The 24,211-nt window shown below is 30.1% G+C and overlaps 1 protein-coding gene across 1 annotated transcript in view; it reads left to right on the top strand.

The window, feature by feature from the left end:
- The window catches only part of LOC109599255 (discoidin domain-containing receptor 2), a 120,269-nt gene that overhangs the window by 37,930 nt on the left and 58,128 nt on the right, over positions 1–24,211 (top strand). Inside the window, exon 2 of the mRNA XM_020015210.2 lies at positions 21,725–21,827. Coding sequence (XP_019870769.2) covers positions 21,725–21,827 — 103 coding nt within the window. The remainder of the gene's footprint in view (positions 1–21,724; positions 21,828–24,211) is intronic.

Here is a 24,211-nt window from a genome sequence, read left to right as displayed (position 1 = left end):
TACTGAATATTCTAAACTTGTTACAGACCACTTAACTCTTTTATGTATAGTCACATTGACAATTTTTTGATTTAAGTTACTGCATTTAGGGACAACTTTTTAAGTAATTTTTTAGTTTTGAAAGTTTTATATTCCGCTGAAATTTATACTTTAATTGGAATCAAAACTCTTACAGATAATCCAACTTCATTACAAAATAACTCAGATCTTTTTTTTAGAATGTCATTGACAACTTCTTTGAAACAAATTTATTATTTAAGAAGACTTTTCATAATTTCTTGTTCTCTTCTTTAAAGATTTTGCTTTGATTGTAATTAAATCTTAGATTTTGTAGAATATTTTGAATGTTATAGAATACTTCAGGTCTTTTATTTCTAGTGACATTTTTTTGGTACGAATAATTTAACAAGCATTTTTTTGATAATTTTATGTGCTTTCTACGGTCGTCTCTAGTCCCCCAGACATAAATTCAGCGGAAATTAATGCGACGGGTACCAAGTAAGACATTTTATTTTACGGCCGCGTCCGGACTCGGAAAAGATACTTGCTCACAATGTAGGCAAATAATTTCGGGCATGTGTACATAAATAAACCCTAAATTTTACTATAATCCGATAAATACCTTAACCGAGGGCGTCTAGATCGCAAGGCCGGTATGTCGTTCCGATGCATACCGCAGAAATATTGGCCCATGAATGGGACCGTGCCATTAATTCTGAATTCCACGTATTTCCGACGCTCTGTGTGTTGGGCAATAAAAAATCGAAATTGCCGCATTCGGATATGCCCGACGAATTTGTTCTGGTTTATTACCGATATGATGGATGGACTAATGCACTTTAGCTTTTACAATGGAGATCACTCTTCCTAATACATTGTTATTGTGATACGTTCGGAATAAAACGGCACGACAAGAAACCAAGTTTGACCTGTGCTCAAACATTTCTGCAACGGAAAAAATTCAATGCGAATTCAAAAGCTCATTGATTATGGAACGTGCTAAATCAGTAATCGTGTGTGCGAAACTCCGGCACCGAAGTGATCCGGGCTTGTTCTGGTTTCCGTCGTGCCGATTGCGGTCTATGAAATTGAATAAAACGGAAACGACATTTATTAGAGCAAGGGCCCGCGCACACATACAAAGTGGCGTTACGTTTCAACGCGCACACACAACAAACTAGCGGCTCTCTTAATTTTATTGTTATTCGTGTAACGGCGCCAGCCCAAGCGAAAATTTATTCCCCACTTGCCGGCATGTGAAATACTTTACACCCCTTTTAAGTTGGACGAAAATGGCGCTTTACTACATTTTACATACGATTTTAAAGGGGTTTCAAACAATCCGGGATTTGAGGCGAGTTGACATTGTGACGCGACTACGCTTTTCGCTCGACGCTCTCCGGCTCTTCACGTTCCCGTTCTTGCGTACCGTATAAATATGTATGCGGAACGCGAATATTTTCGGTGCCGTTCCACGAAATGGATTCGCCGTGTTACTTTTTCGTCTTGTCGTGTTATTGGATAAAAGCATGCCGTTATTGTCTTGGATTTTTCGCACTTTTAAGTGGGACGACTGTCTGCTTTGTTTGATGCTTCCTGTAAATCTTTGTGTTACCACAAAATATTGATGGGTTTCAATAAAAAAATCATTCGAATTGATTGCCCTCAAAAATTGATTGAAGCTACACTCGGTTTCAAAAGTCTTGCATCACGTTATTATTTAATTTGTTGTTATTATATTATACCTCAGCCTCTTCACATCTGTAAAGAACCCTTAAAGCATTTTAACATTTACTAAATAGAATGATTAAGTTAAAAACATATAGTAGTAAAATACCATTACCATCAACGAACTTTATTATCAAAAACGATAACAATAAAATGTAATAATTTAATTTAGCACCTCCCATTTCTACTCCTTTATAATACAGCATTTACACGCCTCGTAGTAGATCATAAATAAATTCTTGAGGTTTATTATTCCATTCTTCCACCACAGTTAATAGTATGTAGGTCTGGTATTCTCAGAAAAGGATTTAAACGGCACATGCTATACTTACTGAATTGAGTTCATATACGGGGAAAATGGTGGCTACTCCATTCTTTCAATTTCACCTTCTTTAAGAACGTCCCGGACCGCTTAGATTCGATGTGAACAAGCATTGTCGTCCATAAATACGAAATTGTGACCCACCTCCTCTCGTATTGGTGGTACAATAGGTCGAATTATGTGATCTATGTAAATTTGTCCAGTTAGTCCCTATTCCAAAAACATGCTACATCACTCACTGGCAACAGCGAATCGTTGCTATGTATCCCTTTCTCTCCAGATTCAAATTCGACGAACTTCACTCACCAATCCTATCTCCTCTCCAACTGAAAAAAAAAATATTGAGCCATTGAGATAAAAGCAAATTTTGATGAACATGGACCCATTCCAACTTTGATGTCCTGTGTCTAAGTAATTACCTAGGCATCCTTCTAGATCATAATCGACTAGCAACAAATCGTCTTCTGATGTGGTATGTGACCTGATAGAAACTACTGACTGCTGCTAACATCTTCATCTACTTTAATAACCATTTGGACTATGTATTACCTGTCTTGCTTGGCATTTGTCATCCTTAGATGTCCGAGTTCTAATTTCTGGTTAGAGGATGTCTCGGCATTTTTATGATTTTTGAACTTCATTAAATGTTTAACGATACACAAGAAAATGCCTTTTTGTTTAAATTGTGACAAGAAAGAAATTGTTTACATTTTTTATTGTATTTAAATTTTTTGAATTACATTTAAAAAAGTAAAATAATAATTTACAAAGTTTGCGCCTAAATAAATTAAGGTACAAATGATAACAAAGTGTGGGTGACGAGACATCCGTTGTCTTCGAGAACGTTTTCATATCCTTATTTGTATTTCTCCGGAAGTTTGCTTTGGATTTTGTTCCGGAATCGACAGACAAATCTATCCGGCGTTAATTTAAATTGACTTCAATTTTCCTGTTTTGATTATCACACGCTTCACTAATTGCGAATTCTAATCGTTCTAAAGCATCGAGGCTAAACGAAAAGTAATTAACAAAATGACAAAAAAAGTCACTAAGTCATTTTTTTAGTAATTATTAAGATTTATTTCAATCCCTAACTTTAGGATTATTTTTTTAATTAATACATCCCCAATTATTTCCCGTCTTATCTGTGCATTCAACAACATTAAAATATGTAGACTTTAAGTAAGGATATACATATATAAAATCTTATCAATAAAATAATAAAGAAATGTATAAAAGAAAAAATTTGAAAGACGTGTATGACACATCATCATGTTACAAATTGAATAAAAATAATTTTACTTAATATAAATACTGATAAACATACATAAATGGACCAATTAAAAAAAGTATGTCTTTTAATTTGGATTTTAAGATTTTACGTACTATTTTTTCAGCTTTATCCAATATAGTACTCAGTGGTAAACACGAAAATAAAACTCATTGCTTTTCAATGATAATTGCTTAATTAAACCTCTAATTAAATGAAATCAAAATATTTTATATTTTATATAGAATATCGTAGTTCCACAATATTCTTTCCACAATTATTCATATCATAGTTAAATCAAAATATGAACGAATACTTATCATTATCACGCAAAATCCATATAACTGATAAATTATCATTGGTAAATGGCGATATTACATTTCTCATGATTTCCTAATACATGAAAGGGTCATTGTTACCAATAATTTGTGTAATGATACTATACCATACCAAAAGTAGGAACCCCAAACCATAACGACGAACATATTGTTCACACATCCTATTCTATTGAACTTCGATTATTCTAATTTGTCAGTATATAAAAGGAATTATTTTTTTGTAGGACGTTTTATTATTGTATTTTCAAATAAGTGTGTTGTTAATAATATTGTAAACCATTTTTCGGGAGCATCTTAAGGTTTCAGCGTCAACAGCAATATTTAGACCTTAATTTTACATGTAATTTCTTATTTATTTCTTCTCTGGAGGGCAATATTTCTTTCTTCCCATTGAAATTGAGAGTAATTCATTATTTAAAGTTTGTTGAACATCGTACTGACAGCTGACTGTCACTTATGACAAGGACGAAGACGTACATATTTAACCATTGCACACTGGACACGGTATAGAAATGCATTGGTCATCTAGTTCTTCATCTATTGAGAATACAGTTTATTTGTTTTAATCATTGTATATCTACTTTCGCATTAAGAATATAATACTTGAAAGTGATGCCCGCATATACGATAGATCAATAGATATTCGAAATAATTAAGTTTCTATCAATAAGACGTTTTTATAAGTTTCCGATTTGTTTGTTACCGCTCAAAATACAATCAAGGAAACTTCCTGAAAAGTGCTACGTTTCTGAATAAAATTAATTGTAGCCGAATACAAATATCACGAATTGATCCAGCCAGGATAAAACGCCACGAGACCCTAATGTGTATGTGTTTTATAATTAAATGGAATGACAAAAAGTATTTTGTAGCCGTAGAAGCGGCGTTTGAAGATGATGCATTGTTAAATGGCGTGACTTACTGTTCAGACCCATTAAGTGCGCCATTCCTACCAGTTGAATACCACCGACCGCTCTCAGCCGTCGTTCTCTCTTCAGTCTAATTAATAATTTTCGGGGATTCGGTAATTGTTGTTGGATATTTAGATCGCATGTTACGACTAACAAGAGCGAATGCAAGCCATGTTTTTGCTAATTATAGGTATTTTTAAAGAGCGGTTGTTTTCACGACTCAATGAATGCTTTCAAACCGGTAATTTTCTATTATTTTTATTAATTGTCGTAGTATTTTATCGCATGAAAATCAGCAAAAATGCAACAAAGAAACTCAAAGCGCGTTAAATTACAATGGACGAAGTGAATTATTTATTTCATTTGCAGCTTTTCAAATTTCCCGAGATAAGTCATTATTCTTAAGTTTTTAAGTCCGCCAGATTAAAACATATTTCGGTGTAAGAGCGCTCATAATTGTAATAAATAGACTCGAGGGGACTACAAAGAGAAATTTAAATGAACATTAAACCCTTTAATTATTTTTTCTTAATAGGTATTTTTCTTTTGTGAGGGGAACCATCAATTACCGACCGCTTAGTTATGCAGCAGCACGAAGTGGGATTTAGCCAGATAGGGTAATAGATTGGAATAGATTTTTCTTAATTTCGTGTAAATATTTCTATGCTCCCTCCTTTGTTGTACTAATTAAACGACTTACGGAACTTATATAAATTAGCATACAAAAACAAAGTTTTCTTGCAAGAGTCAAACGGAGGAAAATAATCCTGCAAAACAGGACGCATTATTACTAATTAAAACGGAGTTAAGTGCAAGAGGATTAAGTCTAAAAAGTCGTTTAGACTGGATCATTAAATATGAGGAAGATTTAAATTAAAATTTGAATTATTGTAGGAACTGAAAAACTTAAATGCACCTAATTAAATGAGGAAAATTGTAATAAAGCTGATTATTCTTCTTCGTGAGTATTGTGGCTTTTCTCTCCAACAAGCTTTTATTTTTTAATACATACTTATTTTTGAAATTAAAGTAAAACATTCAAACCAAAAATATAGTACAATACAAAGATTTTATTTATTAAACATGTATAACTAAATTTATTAAAGACAACGAAGATGTAATGAGATTAATTAACTACATTTTTTCTATAATCTGATTTCTGGCCGATCAAATCCCATACGATCATTTTCCATACGATTAAAATCCGTACGATCATTTTCCATACAATGAAAATCCGTACGATCAAGATCCATACTATCATTTTCCATACGATTAAAATCCATACGATCATTTTTCATACGATCAAAATCCATACGATCATTTCCCATATGTTCAAAATCTATACGATCATTTTCCAATCCAAACGATTAAATTCATACTGATTAATTAACATAGTTTTACTTTATTAACTATGGATTTTTATTTTTTTACTAATACTAATTTCCTGAAAAATCATGGTACTGGACAGTACTTGGACATTGCAATATTACTTTATTTTTCTAAAATAAAATAAAAGAAGAAGAAGGAGTAACTTAGTCCTTATTACATCAGCTACCTGCCAATAAAAGTCCCGTCAAAATCGGTCCAGTCATTTCAGAGATTAACCGGAACAAATAGACAGACAGACAGAGAGACAAAAATTGTAAAAAATGTTATTTTGGTGTATGTACCGTATTTATATTCATATGCATGTAGTAAAAAACGGTTATTTCAATATTACAAACAGACACTCCAATTTTATTTATATGTATAGATTAAATTAAAAATTATTATTTTTAATTTTTAAGTCTTTTAATTAATTGTTTATTTACTTATAATTTTTTAAATCTATTATTATAAATATTTAGTTAATTTAGTTTTTTTATTTAATTTTTTAAACTAAATATTTTAAAATTTTATCATTTTTTTATTTATTTTTATTTTTTTACTTATTTTTTAAATTTAATTGTTTCTTTTTAATTTTTTTTAAGCTTCATTAATATTTCCAATTTTTTAAATCCAAATTATTAATTATAATTTTATCTGTTTAATGTAATTTATTAATTTAATTTTTTCTTGATATTTTAAATTTTATAAGATTTAAACAACAACTTAACAATTAAGTTTAATAAAAAAATAAATTTTTAATACTAATTTATAAAATTTAAAATATGTTAAACAACAAAATTTTTAATTTAAATTATATAAACATAATATTTTAAAATACTCTTTTAAATTAAAAAAAAATAATAATAAAATTAATAATTTAAATTTAATTTATTCAATACATTGTCAATTTTAGTTTTTTAATCTTAATATTTTAAATTTTATGAATTTTAAATAATAAAATATTTAATATTAACCTATAAAATTTAAAATATTAACCTTAAACAACAAAATATTTAATTTAAATTTTAAAAAATAATAAAATTATTAATTTAAATTTAATTTAAAAAAATTTATTTTGTTAAGCTTTAGTTTTTTTAAATAAATTAAACAAAAATTAAATTGAAATGGTTATTTTTTAATTTTATTAATTTAATTCAAATATGTAAAAAAATAACCATTTAAATTAAAAACATAATATTAAAATTAAAAAATAATAATATATTTAATTTATTAAAAAAATAAATTTAGATTTTTTAAATTTTAAGTAACAACTTAACAAGCAACTTAAAATATTAAATTAAAAAATAAATAAACAAATAAAATTTAAAATGTTAAACATAAAAAATTAACCATTTTTTATTATGGTCAGTTCCGTTTTAATCTAATCCTTTTTCTTTTTTTAAAATTAATGTTTTGAACCTCTCCTCAATATTTAATTTTTTCTATTTTTGAAAATATATGCTTAGAAATTTGACACTTTAGTAATATTTTTGTGAATGGTTATATTTATCAAAAATAGCACTCACTTATCTAAATATAGCCCATATATCACTACAGAAATTATACAAATTAAAAATCTGTTTAATGTAATTTGGTACAAAATCGTTAATAATTATACATATCACTAGAAAATTCGTTTAAATCACAAAAAAAAATACATTTATTTCTAAGTAAATAGCCACCATCAATCATCATTTGAATAATTACAAAAATTATCCAAATCATTTAAAATTTAATTCACGCCTGACAATACGCCCACGGAACCGAATTTATGAAAAGAATAATTGCAATAATTTACAGATCCATTAAGGATAACTGTTAAATTTTTGATAAACAGGTCGTCGTTAAAATACAATTTAAAATACTCGGGTTAATATAAAATGCAAATGAAATTAGTTAAATTATCGTAGCCAGACCGGCCGATACATTCCTATAATTTGTAATGTTCAGAAAGGGGCACTTAATTTAGTCACCATTTATTTTTAATGCCTTACGATTTGTTGCACACATTGGCAAGAGACACGTTCGAGATAATATCACGTCAAGCCACGTGTAACACAATGAGGCGGCCGAAATACAATATCCCGACAAACAAAGGGACTTAATATCACACCAGAATTTAGTTATTTAGTTTTTGTCCTGCAAAGGTGTATTCAATTATCCAACATTGTAGCTTTACTATAATACATTTTCGGAGGGTCAACCGCTGGAGAAGAAAGCATGTCATAAATTATACATGAAACCACACATGCAACCTTTAAATGAATAAAAAAATTAAATGCCCCGCACACGTGAACGCTATCAGTAGTCACGTTATGGTAAATGTTCACTTGTAGTTTAGATTATGTTCTTTAATTCATCCATAAACGCCCGTATTAATTTTCTTGAACGCCGTTCATTAAATTTCAGTCCTTGCAAGTTAATATTTCAGCACTTTAAACTGTCCGGTATGATAAATTTGCGAGGCTATTAAACCGACTGTAAAAATTTCAGTCGATTTTTTTTCAGGTCAGTAATTAGGTTAGAGTTTTCGCTTTCCGAAAAACTAGTTGAAACAAATTTCACGTCGGCCTATTCGTCTTGAGGGAGTGACATGCAATTTACTTCGGTCGGAATGCGGATTTAGTTAAAATAGAAGAGTGCAGCGACACGAGAGAATATGGGGGGATGGAGCCAGACAATGACACTCTAGTTTCCTTCGAAATATTTGCTTTGTGGAAGTGTGCCACTTCCGGATTGTCTCCGTTAATGAAAAATATGAGCTCGTGATTACTTACTCGCCACGATGAAGTCGTCATTGTTTAATTCGACGTACTTCTTACAATTTATGTAAAAAATTATACAAGACACCAATATACACTGCAGAATTAAATTGATGCAATTAACGTTATCACATTTACAATGCACGTCTTTTGAGGTGAACAATTTGAATATCCTAAATTAAATAGAGCCTAAGTTTAAACAAATTAATGATATATATTTAATATAATAATAATTATTATTTACATAAATAAAGAATAAAATTAAAAAATACATAAATAAAATTTTTAATTTATTTATAAAATTTAAAATATCAATATTAAAAAATCAAAATCAAACAATTAATTAATTAAAAAATAAAACTAGTATTTTAAATTTATAAAATTTGAAATATTAAGATATTAGAAAATTAAAAATTATCATTTATATTAAAAATTAATTAAAATTGATATTTTAAAAAATTAAATTTAAAATCTTATGCTTACAAATTAAAAATTATTAATTAAATGAAAAAAAAAAATAAAATTAATTTAAACTTTATATTTTTAAGAAATTAAAAAACTATAAAACTCAAAAAATTAAAATTACAACTTTAATTAAAAAACAATAATAATAATAATAATAATAATAATAATAGAAATATTAAAAATTAAAAAATAAAATTTAAAACATAATAAATTTTTAATTTTAAATTTATAAATTTTTAAATATTTAATTTGAAAAATTAAAAATAGACAATAAAATTTGAAATATTAAAGTTAGAAATATTAAAATAACTATTTAAATAATAATAATAGTTATTAATTAAAAGTTGATTTTAAAATATTAAACCTAAAGAATGAAAAATAAACAGCAATGGTAGAAAAAATATTAATAAATATTTTTTTTGGTTTAAATTTTCAAAATTTCAAATATTAAACTGAAAGAAATAAAAATAACCATTTAAATTATAAAAAAATTATTTAAAATTTAAAAAAAATGTTAAAATTTAATTTATATTATTAATTTAAAATTAATTTTAAAATATTATTTTCAAAAAATTAAAAATAAACAATATAATTTCAAAAAATATAACTTTTAATTTAAATTTATAAAATTGAATATTATACTTAAAAACCATTTATTTATATAACCAATATAATGATAAAATTATTAATTTAAATTGATGAAAATATAAAATAGGAAATAAAATTGTTATTTTATATCTATATAATTTTAAAATGGATATTTTTATATTTTATATATTTAGACTAAAAATATTATTATATTAAACATTTATTTATTTAATTTAGTTGTTTTTTTAATGTTTTATATATAAATTTAATAAATTTAAAATAAGAATTTATTTTTTATATATTATTTTTAATTTTTTAAGCTTAATTTTTAAAATTTTATAATTTAATCATAAAATATTATACATCCAAATTTAAACGTGACAAGCATTTTTGATGGAGATTATAAAGATTATTCAAGTAAAATTACACTTCAGAAATTGATAAATATATCCACCATATAATGATAAACATTCGAGGAGTAATACATAACATGTTATTAACTCATTTAAAGATGAAAAGTTTTCAATAAACTCACACGTGCGTCAATTTCGAAAGAATGTTTGTATTACTTCTGGATCCACCATATTCGTCTTATTTAGCACCAGGCGATTATCCTAGTTTCAGACATTAAAAAATGGATTTGGCTAAATTTTGCTCTATTGATGAGATCATGGCTGAAAGAAATACTTATTATTGAGTATATCAAACTAAATATTTCTTTTTATATTTTGCCAAAATTATTAAAATTTGGGAATATGCATTATTAACGCAAATTGGTTTAGAAAAAACACAAAAAATTAATATATATCCTGTTTTAACATTTAGGCAATTTTTATTGACGAAACACATAAAACGTGTCGATAATAATTTATTCCCATCATCTACGACGAAACAACGTGCAATTTCTAATTGGATTTGCGGCGCCGCGTTGTTCTTACACACTCGGATAATTACCTAGTCCTGTTTAGTTTATGTCGGAAACTCCGGAGAAACGTTCACCACCATTGTGCTCTCTCATCTGCACACGTGGCATTCATTAACCGGCGCCCTGTTTGTTCTCTCTCGCTGATTTGTATTTGCAATAGATAATGTACATACAGCCTTAAGGCGTTCTATTCCTTGCCGGCATTGCCTTGGTACTCTTAGTTTATTTATTGCCAGGTGCAAGGCGTGCCTCAAGTTTATACTCCGCGTTATTAATTAATTGTCAGTTTCAATTTGCGATATGTGAATATGGGGTCAATCGATTAAAAAATAAACCGCGCTGTCCACATTGCTTCGACAATTTTTATCAATTTTTCACAATTTTGTCCATTCATTTGATGATTAAACTGAATTTTTGCAGGATTTACGGTACGTTATTCATGCGAAATGGCGAATTAGTTTTTCATGAACAATTTTTAACGTTTAACTACAGTTTACAGAGTTATAAATGTATATTTCTTATATTAACAAGGAATGTGAGTTTTAATACAGAAATTCAGACTGTCAATGATCGTTGAAAATTAATTTACATTCTTTTATCTAAGCTGGTGGTCAGAGGTAGCACCCTTGACGTCAAATTTAAAAACTGCATTTCATCTATATTAAAAGTTGAAATTGGTGTTCCACAAAGAATCTGTTGGCCTATTTTGTTCAACTTATATAAATGTTATTATAATGTAATGTTTGGAAGAGTAGTATTCGTGTTTGGAAGAGGATTTTTTGAAAAAGACTGCCAAAACTCAATATTTAAACAAAAGTTGATTTGTGTGATTGAGTTAATTTTCAAAAAATTAAGAGTGAAATTACAAAGTAATTTTAAGAATTTGTATGTTTCAATTTTTATTTTTGTTTGGTATTAATGGTTTCTTTTCATAAACAGATTCTTACTAGTTTTATTCACTCAGCCGATAATTCATTGTTCAATTAATTGAACGATTTAAAGAAAAAAGGATTTTGTTTACTGATTCTTTCAATTTGTCGGTATATTGCGTTTCCAATTTGTTAATAATATTATAAACCATTTTTCGGGAGCATCTTAATATTATTTAGAACTGCATTTTATATGTTAATAATTTCCCTGTTCTCCTCTTTCTTCCCACTGAAATTGTGAGTTATTCATTATTTAATGTTGTTAGAACAATATTGAGGTTACAATTTATTTGTCAAAATTTTGTGTTATTTCTTTGGCCACCATTGTATATACTAAAATAATTTCAATATTCGTGTCGGACTTGTGCACGATTTTTGTACCGATTGTGTTTACATGTTCATGACCATAATATACTTTTAATTATGTCCTATCTAATTAGAATCTTTTTCATGTGGTAATCAAAAAAGTGTGACCTCCAGTCACTTAACATAATAAAATGTGTATTTGATAAGTTATCGAAAATTTCTTTAACACAATAAGGCAAAGTTGGCGGGCAAGAAATGAAACGTTTTATTCATGTACCATATATCATACGAACATGCACCTAATAATAAATAACGACAGTTTCAGACGACAGCGAGTGAATGCTTTTTTATTTACTTTGTCGTCCGAAAAATTGCCAAAAAAATTTATAAGCCGTCCCATTCCATAAATCACGCCTGTGTCAATAAACCACGAACCAAGATACTTTGCACCCTCATCCCTTCAAGACCCCGACGAAAAATGCAAACCGGACGAGTCACATCACTTCTTGCTTCTGTGAATCCACCTAATTAATTAATAATACACACATTTAATTAGGGGTATCGAGCCCTTTTTGGTGAATCCGTGCTTTTGCCAAATTTAAATTGGCCCCGGACCCTTTTCCCTGGGACATTTCAAATCATCGAGTCAAATTTATTACAATTGTGGTGTTAGGGTTTCGTAATGGCAAAGGGTCATCGTACGTTAGGCTCTTAATTTAATTATTACTCACCGAGGGCGTTTTAATGATTATTAATTCAATTTTCAGTGTAATAATATGCGCTTACATTGATTAGTGTCGTTTGATGAGGCTGGAAATGTATCCTCGGACATTCGCAATTGCACATTGTATTAGTAAATATTTAGTCATGAAAAATGTGCTTAATCAAATACGTAGGGAGGTTGATGAAAAACACGTTATTATAATTAACTTTAATTCAAATAATTTTCAATTCGGGGCCAGTTGATTGAATATGTGACATTATCCAGTATTAATAAACAGTTATTGAATCAAGCTGTGACAATTTTATTTCCAATGTTTGGACGCAAATTAATAAAATTTAACTAGCTTCGATGCGATCGTCCGGGATCTTTTATGCTGGTAGTTGATTAAAAAATTTTTTTGCGTCGACCTCATTTTCTATTTACATTCGGCTAACTGGAAGTGAATACATTTGAATTAATTTAAAATATTCATTAGCAATTCAAGTAATCAAAAAATGTAGCATTTGCATGCACATTCAAAGCGAATTTTTCGACGTCGGAAAATGAATTTGTTGAATTAACAAGGTCGACAGGCGTGCTATTTCATATTTAGGCATATAAATAATTATGTTTTTTAATGAACGAATTGATTAGAGAGGTTCATTTTTCATTTTTTTGTTATCAGACTGTACACAAAAACACTTGTTTTGGAGACATGCAACATGATTTGTGAGTCGTTCACTTAAGGATGAAGCAGACATTCAAGGTCGGAGTAATTATGAAAATTACCCACAAATATTTAACTACCACCAATAAAGTGATAAAAATCGGGGAATTAAAAAATGGACATAACTGGATCAATTGGTAATCGTTCGACGTTAAACGACATTAAATTTCGTTGAAAGCTGCATACATACGTATAGAATTTCTGAAAAAAAGTAAAATTAACTGATTGCGAGTCTATTACGTGCACATAAAAGGTTTTTGGTTATTAATACATTAGCCGGTAGTGTGTTTTACGTTCCTTTCATCGTAGATTCATTGCCGGGATAATCGTATTGCACAAGTTTAAATTTTATTTGGTTGGATTTTTCTTTGTACCAGCTCTGAACTGAAAATAGAATAATCCTAATTATAAATAGAAATTTGTAAAACATGCACTTGGCCAATATAACGTACAGTGTCCCAAAACGGTTGAAAAATTTGTTACTTATATTATGTACAGACAAACAAAAAACAAATTTATAAAAGGTGATCAAATTGCCCCCCTTCCACTACCCCTTTGGGCTAAGACTTTTTTTGTTATCTTGATATTTTTGAAGTGAAAACTTCTTTAGCCCCATTGGGTACTTTTTGGTAGGCGAAAATCTTCGCGGCACCGACATGCTCGTCCTTCTTTTGTTAATAAATTCAGACAAAAGAAAAAAGTTGTTGATTTGGCTGGTAACTTCGGTTACTAGACCAAAAAACTATTGTTTTTATACCGTCAACAAAAGTGTGTAAACTGAAAATAGGTCTTTCCTAACAAATAATAACAGATTTAATGTATTTTTAGAAGTGAAAACTTCTTTAGCCGCGTTGGCCATTTTTTTTAAGGGAAATATTGTGCGGTCGCGTCATTGACATGCTCAAGACTGGCGTACGCGCAGTGTATTGAGCGCCTTAGACACTTTTTAGATGGGTGAAATCTGGTAGGTTTGCGTCACCGACATGCTTATAACAGTGTATCTGTAGCTATACAGTTGACGTATAATGCTGTATATATCTTATAAGTGAAATTGAATGGATTTAGTGAGAAATTTATTTAAATATGTGCAATGATCGAAAACTGATTACTACAAAACATAAAACGACAATCGATGCCACTTTTACGCGATACTTAGATAAATTTGAATGAAACATTTTCATTTCTTACTTTAGTTACTTTATAACACATATCTTTTTTAGAACAAAATTAAATAATTAAAAGTACAAAAAGTCTAAGTATTGTTGAAATTAATGATGATGAATGATGCAAACAATTAAAATAATATTAAAAGTCAAATACATTGAAATTTAAGTAAATACAAATACTATCCATAAATAATATGATTGTTTATTAATTGTTATTTCAATTGAATTATATTTATATTTTGTCATGATCTTGTACAGCCCATAATATACTTAAATAATAAAAAAACATATAAACATGCATAAAATTGTTACGTGTCAATAGATGTGAAAACCAGATTGATGTTGATAAATTTAATTCAAACATTATGAAATTTCAAATTTTAATACTAAAAGTTTTCACTTCTATTGACAGTCTCTATATCTGCCAACTTTAAATTTTTTTGTTATTCATAATTACAGCTCTTCAGTGACATTTACAGGAGTAGAAATAGTTTGTAAAATCTCTAAATAAATAAAATAAAGAAAATTTCAAAAATGTCTAATGCAAATTAAGTAAATCATTTTCGTGGGATCATTTGTTCATTATCAATCAGAATTCTTAATGAATGATAAGGAATTTGAAGCACAATTAATACTTTTTAATTAGAAGCTTTGTTGGAGTTCAAAGGTTTGTGAATGATTCTTTGGGAAATAAAAACCATCCTAACTACTTATAAAATATTATAGCAACTTGAATAGCTTATTGAATAAATATAAAAAATCGGGATGTAACATAATATGAGTATAAATCTCCACATTCTAGATTAATTTGTTGCTCTACATATGTGTATCTAAAATTTGACAATATCTAGATGAATAACCCAGATGAAAAAAAGAAACGAATATGATTTTAGTATTCATCACATTCCCCTAAAAATAGGTTAAAGAAAATATTTGCTGCAAATGAGTATCAGAAAATAAAATAAACGGAGCAAATTGTGAAAGCTAGTTGATTTTCATTATTCAGACAGAACAGAACGATTTAAAATTAATGGCCCGCAAAAAAAGCGGATCGATTCCATGTCAGATTTGCCTCCATTATTCCAGAATAGTAAACTAATTCCTGAAGCCAAGTCTACAACAATAGGATAGATAACAGCTAGTTAAAAAGGCGGCGACTTGAACTGAAAAGCAGGCGTTTATGTGTGTGCACAGACGAAATGACTTCATATTATTGCTCTAAAAGGGGCATTATTGTGGTCCCTTTGCTCATTCTTTCGCTGAGGAATTACATAACGGCTGGAAATAATTAACAACGGCTCCAAGCATTATTAAAACAATATATCAAAGGAAAGGAAAATCTTTGAGCACCTATATAGTCGTATGGGTTGGCCCCTGAATGCGAACGTTTTTCGCCTTTTAAAAATTCGCCACATTGTACTTTTGCACCACTTTATTTTGCGCGCATCCTTTTTCCGTTGGCTTAATTTCCGACAGAAAAGGCCTTAAGCCTTTTAGACGACAGTTACATTCTTTAATTAGACTGGACGAAAAAAAAAATAAAGAAAAATCAGTCATCGCAGTTAGTGCAGGGACGCAGGTGTAGACGACCGTTTTAATTGGACGGATGGAAAAAATAACATTTAAAGTAAATAGTTGCAGTGCAGCGTACAAACAAATTTAATTGTCTGAGCTTTTGATGTTGACAGCTACCATAATTAAAGCGCAAATGCAAGCCTCCATTGTTTTACGTCGAGTCATATGTGCATTTGTAATTATTTAACCCCAGACGTAATGAATAAATCCCATGAAAGATTGCGGCATGACTCCGTCTAATTCCACACAGGGCACTAATCCTCTTTAATTAAAACCCTTTAAACGTAACCGTCGGAATAAAATATTTATTCGCAGGTGAAATGATTGATTATTCGCCGGGACCCGTGCCTTGTATGTGTGTGTGTCCCCAACTTCATGATTAGGTAATCAAATGTAAATGCGATCGGCACGGTGTCCCGGAAAATCCTGAGTGAAAACTGTTCGCGTATTCCGTAAACTTGGTTTAGGTGAAATGTTCTCATCACGTAATAACACGTCGCCTCCGGCATATTAATCCAAGATTCATGCGAGCTTTCATAAACTTAAGCACACATCGCGATCCTTTCGGGCAACTGTTAATATTTATTTGTGATCAAAGGTTAATGCGGCCGTGGACACGTCGAATTATCGAGGAGATTTTGTGAACCACTGTTATTTTTTCATTTATTTTGAGAAATATTCTGTTGCCGTTTTTAAAATTTTAAAGTTATTGTGGCTTGCTCACTTCTATAAAATTCAATATTAAACTTTTTTTGAAATTAGGGGTGTAATGGCGAGTCGAATATCAGAAAAGAATATCCGGCTTGGTATGCTTTTCGAGTTTTTCAAAGATAATAACTACCACGAAATATTGCGAAGCTGAATTTACATCCCAAAAAGGCGTTTCTGTGTGTTTGGTGAAGGACTTAGTATGGAAACTTAAACAAACTGTTGTAAAAAATTGGATCGAGTGAACCAATCTATTGTCGAGAAGTATCCAGCGATTGTCAAATGGCGCCATTCTGTAACATAACAATAGAAAACCACAATGTACAAGACGAACACTGGAAAAAATTAATGACTTGGGAGATATTGCCTCACCCACCATTCTCACCCGATATTGCACACTCAGATTTCTATTTATTTCGATCCCTACAACATTTTTTTAGAGACAAAAAATTAATCTAAGTATCGCGTAAAAGCGGCATCGATTGTCGTTTTATGTTTAGTAGTACTGAGTTTTCGATCATTGGACATATTTAAATAAATTTCTCACTAAATCCATTCAATCAACTTATAAGATATACACAACACTATACGTCAACTGTATAGCTACAGATATACTGCTGTAAGCATGTCGGTGACGCGAACGCACGAGATTTCACCCATTCAAAAAGTGTATAAGGCGCACAGCACACTACGCCTGCGCCAGTCATGAGCATGTCAATGACGCGACCGCACAATATTTCCCTTCCAAAAAGTGCCCAACGCGGCTAAAGAAGTTTTCACTTCTAAAAATACATTAAATCTATTATTATTTGTTAGGAAAGGCTAATTTTCAGTTTATACACTTGACGGTATAAAAAATAAGTATGTTTTACTTTTGCTTAATAAACATCCCTTCTTCGATTGTAATTGGAACCAAAATATGTACAACCGGTCACTTGATTTCAATACTGATCTTGAACGATTATTTAGGAAGTTTACCTTCTAAATTTACCCCCACGATATTTGGTGGTAAAGTAAGAGAATTGGACGCTGACTTTTTCCTTGAAAGTACATCAGAAATAAAGATGATCTTGAAAAATTCGAATATTTCTATATAGAGATTCCTTGCAGACGGCATTCTCCTCTATGAATCCTCCACATTCAAAACAGTAACAGCATTAGTAAAATTTTACCTGATTTGAAAATGCTCTCAAATGTATAGCTGTAACTCACCCTCTAGTTCCGGGATTTTATTCTTAAGATCTAGTTTATGAGTACCTCTTGTAACGCCAGCAGATACATAGTTTGTTGGTCTGAATTTATTAACAAAAGAAGGACGAGCATGTCGGTGACGCGAACCTATAAGATTTTCCCCTACCAAAAAGTGCCCAACGCGATTAAAGAAGCTTTCACTTCAAAAATTTGAAAATTTGGATGATATCCTAAATGGTATTTTGAAATATTTTATTCAAAGACCAATTCATTTTTATCGGTCCAGGATTGAAAATTTGTACCCTAAATGGCAAAATGTGTTGTTCCTCTCCACACTGTAAACAGAACTTCTCTAGGGAGAATACGATGATATTAAAGTAATTGGTAGAGGATACCAGGTTGGTTTAGAGGAATTCTCTTATGAGCATTATCATGTACGGCAATTTTTGACCACTCCATACATTAAAAATAAAACAAAAACAGAAAAAAATTAAACATACCACCGAGAATTCTGGAGTGTATTTTGTTTTTGACTTCTGCCCCAAGATCCGAGATTTGCCGGATCTATTTGGACTAATGCCGCAGATTTCGTGGATCCCTAATCCAGTCGGAAACGTAAAAATGTTCGCGGCCAAGTATAAAAGTTTTACTGCACGCGAAACTCGTTCGCCTAAAGGAAAATAAATTTGGCTGATATTCACATGCTGATCTGATAAGTCCCCTTTATAAGGCGCATAAAATGTTTAATTTAAAATTTTTTAGTGGCCAACGCCACACAAACCCTTTGTTGATTAAAGACGTCCAATTAAAAAAAAAAACCGTATTCTCGACATCATAAACGCGAAATTAGTTTTGTTTATTAGCCGTCTTGAAATGCACAGAACAAATAAAGTTAATTAACGCAAACAATGAATAATGTACAATTCTTAATTAACTGTTGTGCGTAAAACAACGAATCGTGAGGTAAAAAAATATTTTCCACAAACACAATGCTTTGTTAAACAGCTCGATCGTTTAAAACGTATAAAATTTATCTATAAACAAACAAAAGCTGAGGCTAATTTGAATATATATATATATATATAACTTTCATCTTTAATTTTTTTGTTTTCAGAATGCATATTCCATTTGATGGTTTAAACAGAATAATAAAGACAAAATGTTCATTGTATTTACTCTTGTTCTAATAAATAACAGATTTATTATTAATGATTCATAAAATAAGTTACTGTTTTTAAGTCTTTATTTTGTGAAAAATTACAATTTTGGACGACTATTTATTTATGTGGATTAAAATTAGAATAATAAAATAACAATTATTATTAACAATGTTACAGCCATTTCGTTACAAGAAGCAACGAAGACAGAATTCTGATGCTTGAGCCCAAAATTCTCCATTTGGTTCGATCACATTAAAAAAAAAAACTTCATGTGAGCCTTCATTTATTGCTTGAACTGCAGTTGTTATAAATTATATTATTAAATGCCCAAACAAAAAGAAGTCCGAGAGTAGTTAAATTTGGCCATGTTTTAAAATCCCTAATATGATACATGATGGTGAAGTTGATCAACAAAAAATTTGTGTCATGTTTCTGTATTGTTCAATATCAATGTAATTTTGCTTCTTGTAAAACGCGTGAATTTTTAGTTCTCCAAATACGATAGTTTAAATTAAATCATGTCTTATCTGAGAAAAATGCTAAATCCAACATCACCATCATTATTTCTCAAAAGTTCATTAATCCGATGGCAATATCGGACCAATGAGAGCAGTCCTTGAACAACAGAAACTTTATAGGAATGGGAATGTGTTTGTTTGTGACAAGAGCCATATGATAAGTCAGTTTGCTAGGTTAATTGACTCAATAGGTTTTGAGAGCTTTGTCCCAAACGACTTCGAACATTTTCGAGCATTTTAGGATGACCAAGTGACCTTCTTGATGATACACTTCCATTACGATCAAAGCGTATAACAAGACGTCGAATGTGGCGTCATATTCAACAACGATTTCAGGAAATGTTTCCGTGAATTCAACCACATATTATCGAATTGGATAAGTCCATACACGATAGGCGATCTTATGTCCATTATGAAAGTAAGCTATTACAAAAAATTTGAATTCAAAAATAGGCACGTCGTTTTCAAAATCATTCACCGCTTTGTACGTGATTTAAAAATTTATCACCTCTTTGAATTCACGTGCCATTAATTTTGAATTAACATGACTTACAAAGGGGTCAGAAAGTTCGACGTGGAATACGTATGCCCATTGGCATTTGCATCGTCAATCAAATGCACTTCTGTAATTAGATGATTAGTCAAAGTGAAATCTAATATCGCACAGAGCTTTGAGGCACGCATTAATTACAAATAATGGGTATATTTTGCCAGGTCTCGTACGATGTTCGGATTTTCCTTGCGGAATGATTAGAATACTCTCTTTGAATGGATTACATATGTTATGAGACGAGACGCTAATGCTGTTACTCGAGTAATTTTCAATGCACATTACATGTAGAGTTGCAATTACAACGTGAATTCAAGTATGTATTTACAAAGTAATACAGTTTTAATGCAGTGGTATAACTTTTAATGGGGACGTTCTATTATTTGGTATTGTGGCTTTTGTACCTAATAGTCATTTACTGATAAAGCAAATATGATAATGGATTCCGTTTTTTGAATTAACTTATATTGGGCAATTATGGAATTTACTTCTATTAATCAGATATGAATTTAATCAAGATGCACTAAAATTTTACTGGACGAACATTTATAACAAATTCCGGTTAACAGTAATTTATAATCCCATGAAATGCAATAATTAAATAGGTAGGAATAATTCATTAAAACTGAAATTTAGTTGATTATTGTTTACATTTATTTATCATACAGTAATTGTAAATTATACTATTTTTAAATTCTATAAAGTTCTAAATTATTTGTTGTTAATAAAATGTAATTAATGCACTTCATTATTTATGTAATGCTACAATAACGTAAATAACTAAACCTAATCAGCATTACAAATATTATAATCTAATAGAGATGCGTTCATTATAAATTAAATAAATTACTAAATTCAAATCGTTAATAACTTCGGATATAAACGATATGTAAATAATTGAATATAATTATCGTTTTGTTAAAAACTTGATTCATTATAGGGACATGATTAATTTTGTGTTTAATGTTATGCAGAAACTCAATTTAATTAAACTTTTTCCGTATCTTCTCATGATAATACAATATTTCTATGAAATAATAATAACATCGAGGGGCGGTAAAATATGGCGCATGCACATCAAAAATTCCACAATTTATCCATTTTCCAATATTCGCCCCAATGATAAACCCGTTTCGATAATACGCCGATTCAATTTATTTAAACAGTGTCAATAGTTTACCGCATTCGTTGCAAGTTTCGGCCGAATGTAGATCGAAAACTATTCCGGGAAATGTCACACAGATTATCGATACTCCAATCACATTTCTGAATCGAGTCGGATTTTATGTGGGTTTTTATCTGGTAATAATAAAAATTGCGCTGCCGTACAAATTATTGCCACAGTAATTTATAAAATTGCGAAATACTTTTCGAAACCGTTTCATTTTATTTAATGTTGCCCCGCTTGTGTTGTGTAAAATACAAATGGAACCGTTTATTTTGTGCAATCAATAAATTTATGAACAATTGCAATAAGGGACGCACGACACTGACATCTCATCTGTTTCTTGCAGGATTTTGTAATGAGCCACTCGGGATGGAATCCGGTGCAATTCCCGATGACGCCATCACCGCCAGCTCCTCTTATGTCCCGAACGTGGGGCCCCGGAATGGCAGGTAATTATCCACATATCATGCTCGTGCACCCATTTTATCCACTAATCCACCGACAAAACGACCGTTGTTGTCTGTTCGTTGGTGTATTCATCTCGTGTGTCTGCAAATTTCGTCGACAGTCACCTATGTTTCATTCGTTAAAATGATTCCGTTATCGATTTGCTTTGTTTAGAAAACTAAATGAAAGGATATAATTGAAAGAAAAATTAATTTCAACAAAAAGTTGAAAGATGAACAACGTCAAGGTCGTCCTGAAAACCAACCAACGAAGAAATTAAGCAATTTCTCTTAAAATATCCTCGTGGAACACGTTTGGAAACAAGCCAGTCATTTAATTATTTTAGTCTCAATGAATTTCATCAAAAAGTTAGACAAACTAATTCTGCATAAATTAAGTGTGATAATGGTGATTATTTTGTTGAATAAAAGTGTGTTTAATATGTCATCCAATAATGTGATCAAAGGTACATAATCTTATTTACAATGAATATACTGAAGGAAAACAACGTGAAAGTTATCCTGAAACTTGTACAACTTAGAAATTAAAAATTATTTCTTAAAATACCCTTATGGAACACATTTGGAAACAAGTCAGTCATTTAATTCTTTCAGTCTCAATGAATTTCATCAACAAGTTAGATAAACTAATTCTACATAAATTAAGTGTTTGTAGATTATAATGGTGATTATTTTGTTGAATAAAAGTGATTTTAAAGAAATTTAAGATATTTTAAAGTTAAAAAGTTTAATATGTCATCCAAAAATGTTGTCAAAGGTACATAATCTTCTTTACAATGAATACACTGAAGGTAAACAACGTGAAAGTTATCCTGAAACTTGTACAACTTAGAAATTAAGCAATATTTCTTAAAATATCCTCGTGGAATACGTTTGGAAGCAAGCTAGTCATTTAATTCTTTCAATCAACACAGATTTCTTACAATGAATTTAATCAAAAAGCTGGACATACTAATTCTACATAAATTAAGTATTTGTTGTTTGTAATAGTGATATTTTGAAGAATAAAAATTATTTTAAAGAAATATTTTAAATTTAACATGTCATCAAAAAGTTGGTGAAAGGATTCCACTTAAATAATCTTCTTTATAATGAATACACTGAAGATGAACAATGTCAAGGTCATCCTGAAATCTGTATAATCAAAAAATAACAATATTTCTTAAAAACTCTCGTGTAACACGTTTGAAAATAGGCCTGTTATATAGTTCTTTCAATTAATCATTAGAAACAGGTTCCTTACTATAAATTTCATCAAAAAGTTCTACATAAATTAAGTGAAGATAGCAATATTAGACAGTGACATTTGTAAATTATTTCTTTTCACGCAAGACAAATGAGCCCTTTATAGATATTGTTACATCAAAAATGGCATTACGATAATCTTCACCGATCTGGCCAATGAACTGAAGTTGGTAAACATTGTGCAACAGTACTCAAAAAATTGTCAAGGTACTTAATGACTATATGATATGGTAATTTTACTGTTTAACTATCAATAAAAAATTCAAACGAATGAAACCATTATCGATACATTATATGTAGCATCAAATGAAACTAAATTAAAGGACGTATTTGAGACGAAACGTGAGTTGCTTCCAATAGTGGAACGCTTCGAACATATCCGAGATCTGAGATCGCGGCGGAAGTTCCTTAACAAGCTGCATAAACAAATCGTCAAAGCGCAAAAACCAAAACAAAAAAACGATAAAATGATTTGGTATGCAACGCTCCCTTCCGCCATACTGCCGACAAATCCGGCATCCAATTTTCTTAATGGCAATCGTAAAAGTAAATAACTGGCGTAATTGTATTGAATAGGTAATAGTCAATATTGTATCTCATTAGATTAAGTAGCTATTGAAGGCAGCCGACGACAGTTTGAAAATCCGCATTCAGCGATTTCAGATCATGAAGTCGGTTCGACTAAACCACCGGAAAGATCGGCGCTCATCCCTACGACTTGACTTCCATTCGCATCCCGATATCTCGGATAGTAGATCTTAAACTATTTCCATCTCGGATCTCTCTCGACGACGTGGAAAAAAACACGAGAGAGAGAGAGGGGATTAAATGCAAATGCGGGGTTGTTTGTTGGAAATCAATCCGGAATTTTATACCAACGAACACAAAAGACGGAAGACCCTGCAATTATATTAATTGAGTATTTTTATGAGGAGTTAAAAGAACATTCGGGTTATTTTATGTGAATGTACTCTATATTTTTCAACGTTGACAAATGGAAATACTAAAAATCACGATTTATGTAAAACACACAAGAGAATTTTATAAATAAAAATTCATGTCAAACAATACTGTTCTGTTTGAAGAAATAATTTAATTTTAAATCAACGTTGCGAAAATCA

Source organism: Aethina tumida, chromosome 2 (genome assembly GCF_024364675.1).
Source record: "Aethina tumida isolate Nest 87 chromosome 2, icAetTumi1.1, whole genome shotgun sequence".
Classification (NCBI taxonomy): domain Eukaryota; kingdom Metazoa; phylum Arthropoda; class Insecta; order Coleoptera; family Nitidulidae; genus Aethina; species Aethina tumida.
This window is presented reverse-complemented; position numbering and strand designations above follow the sequence as displayed.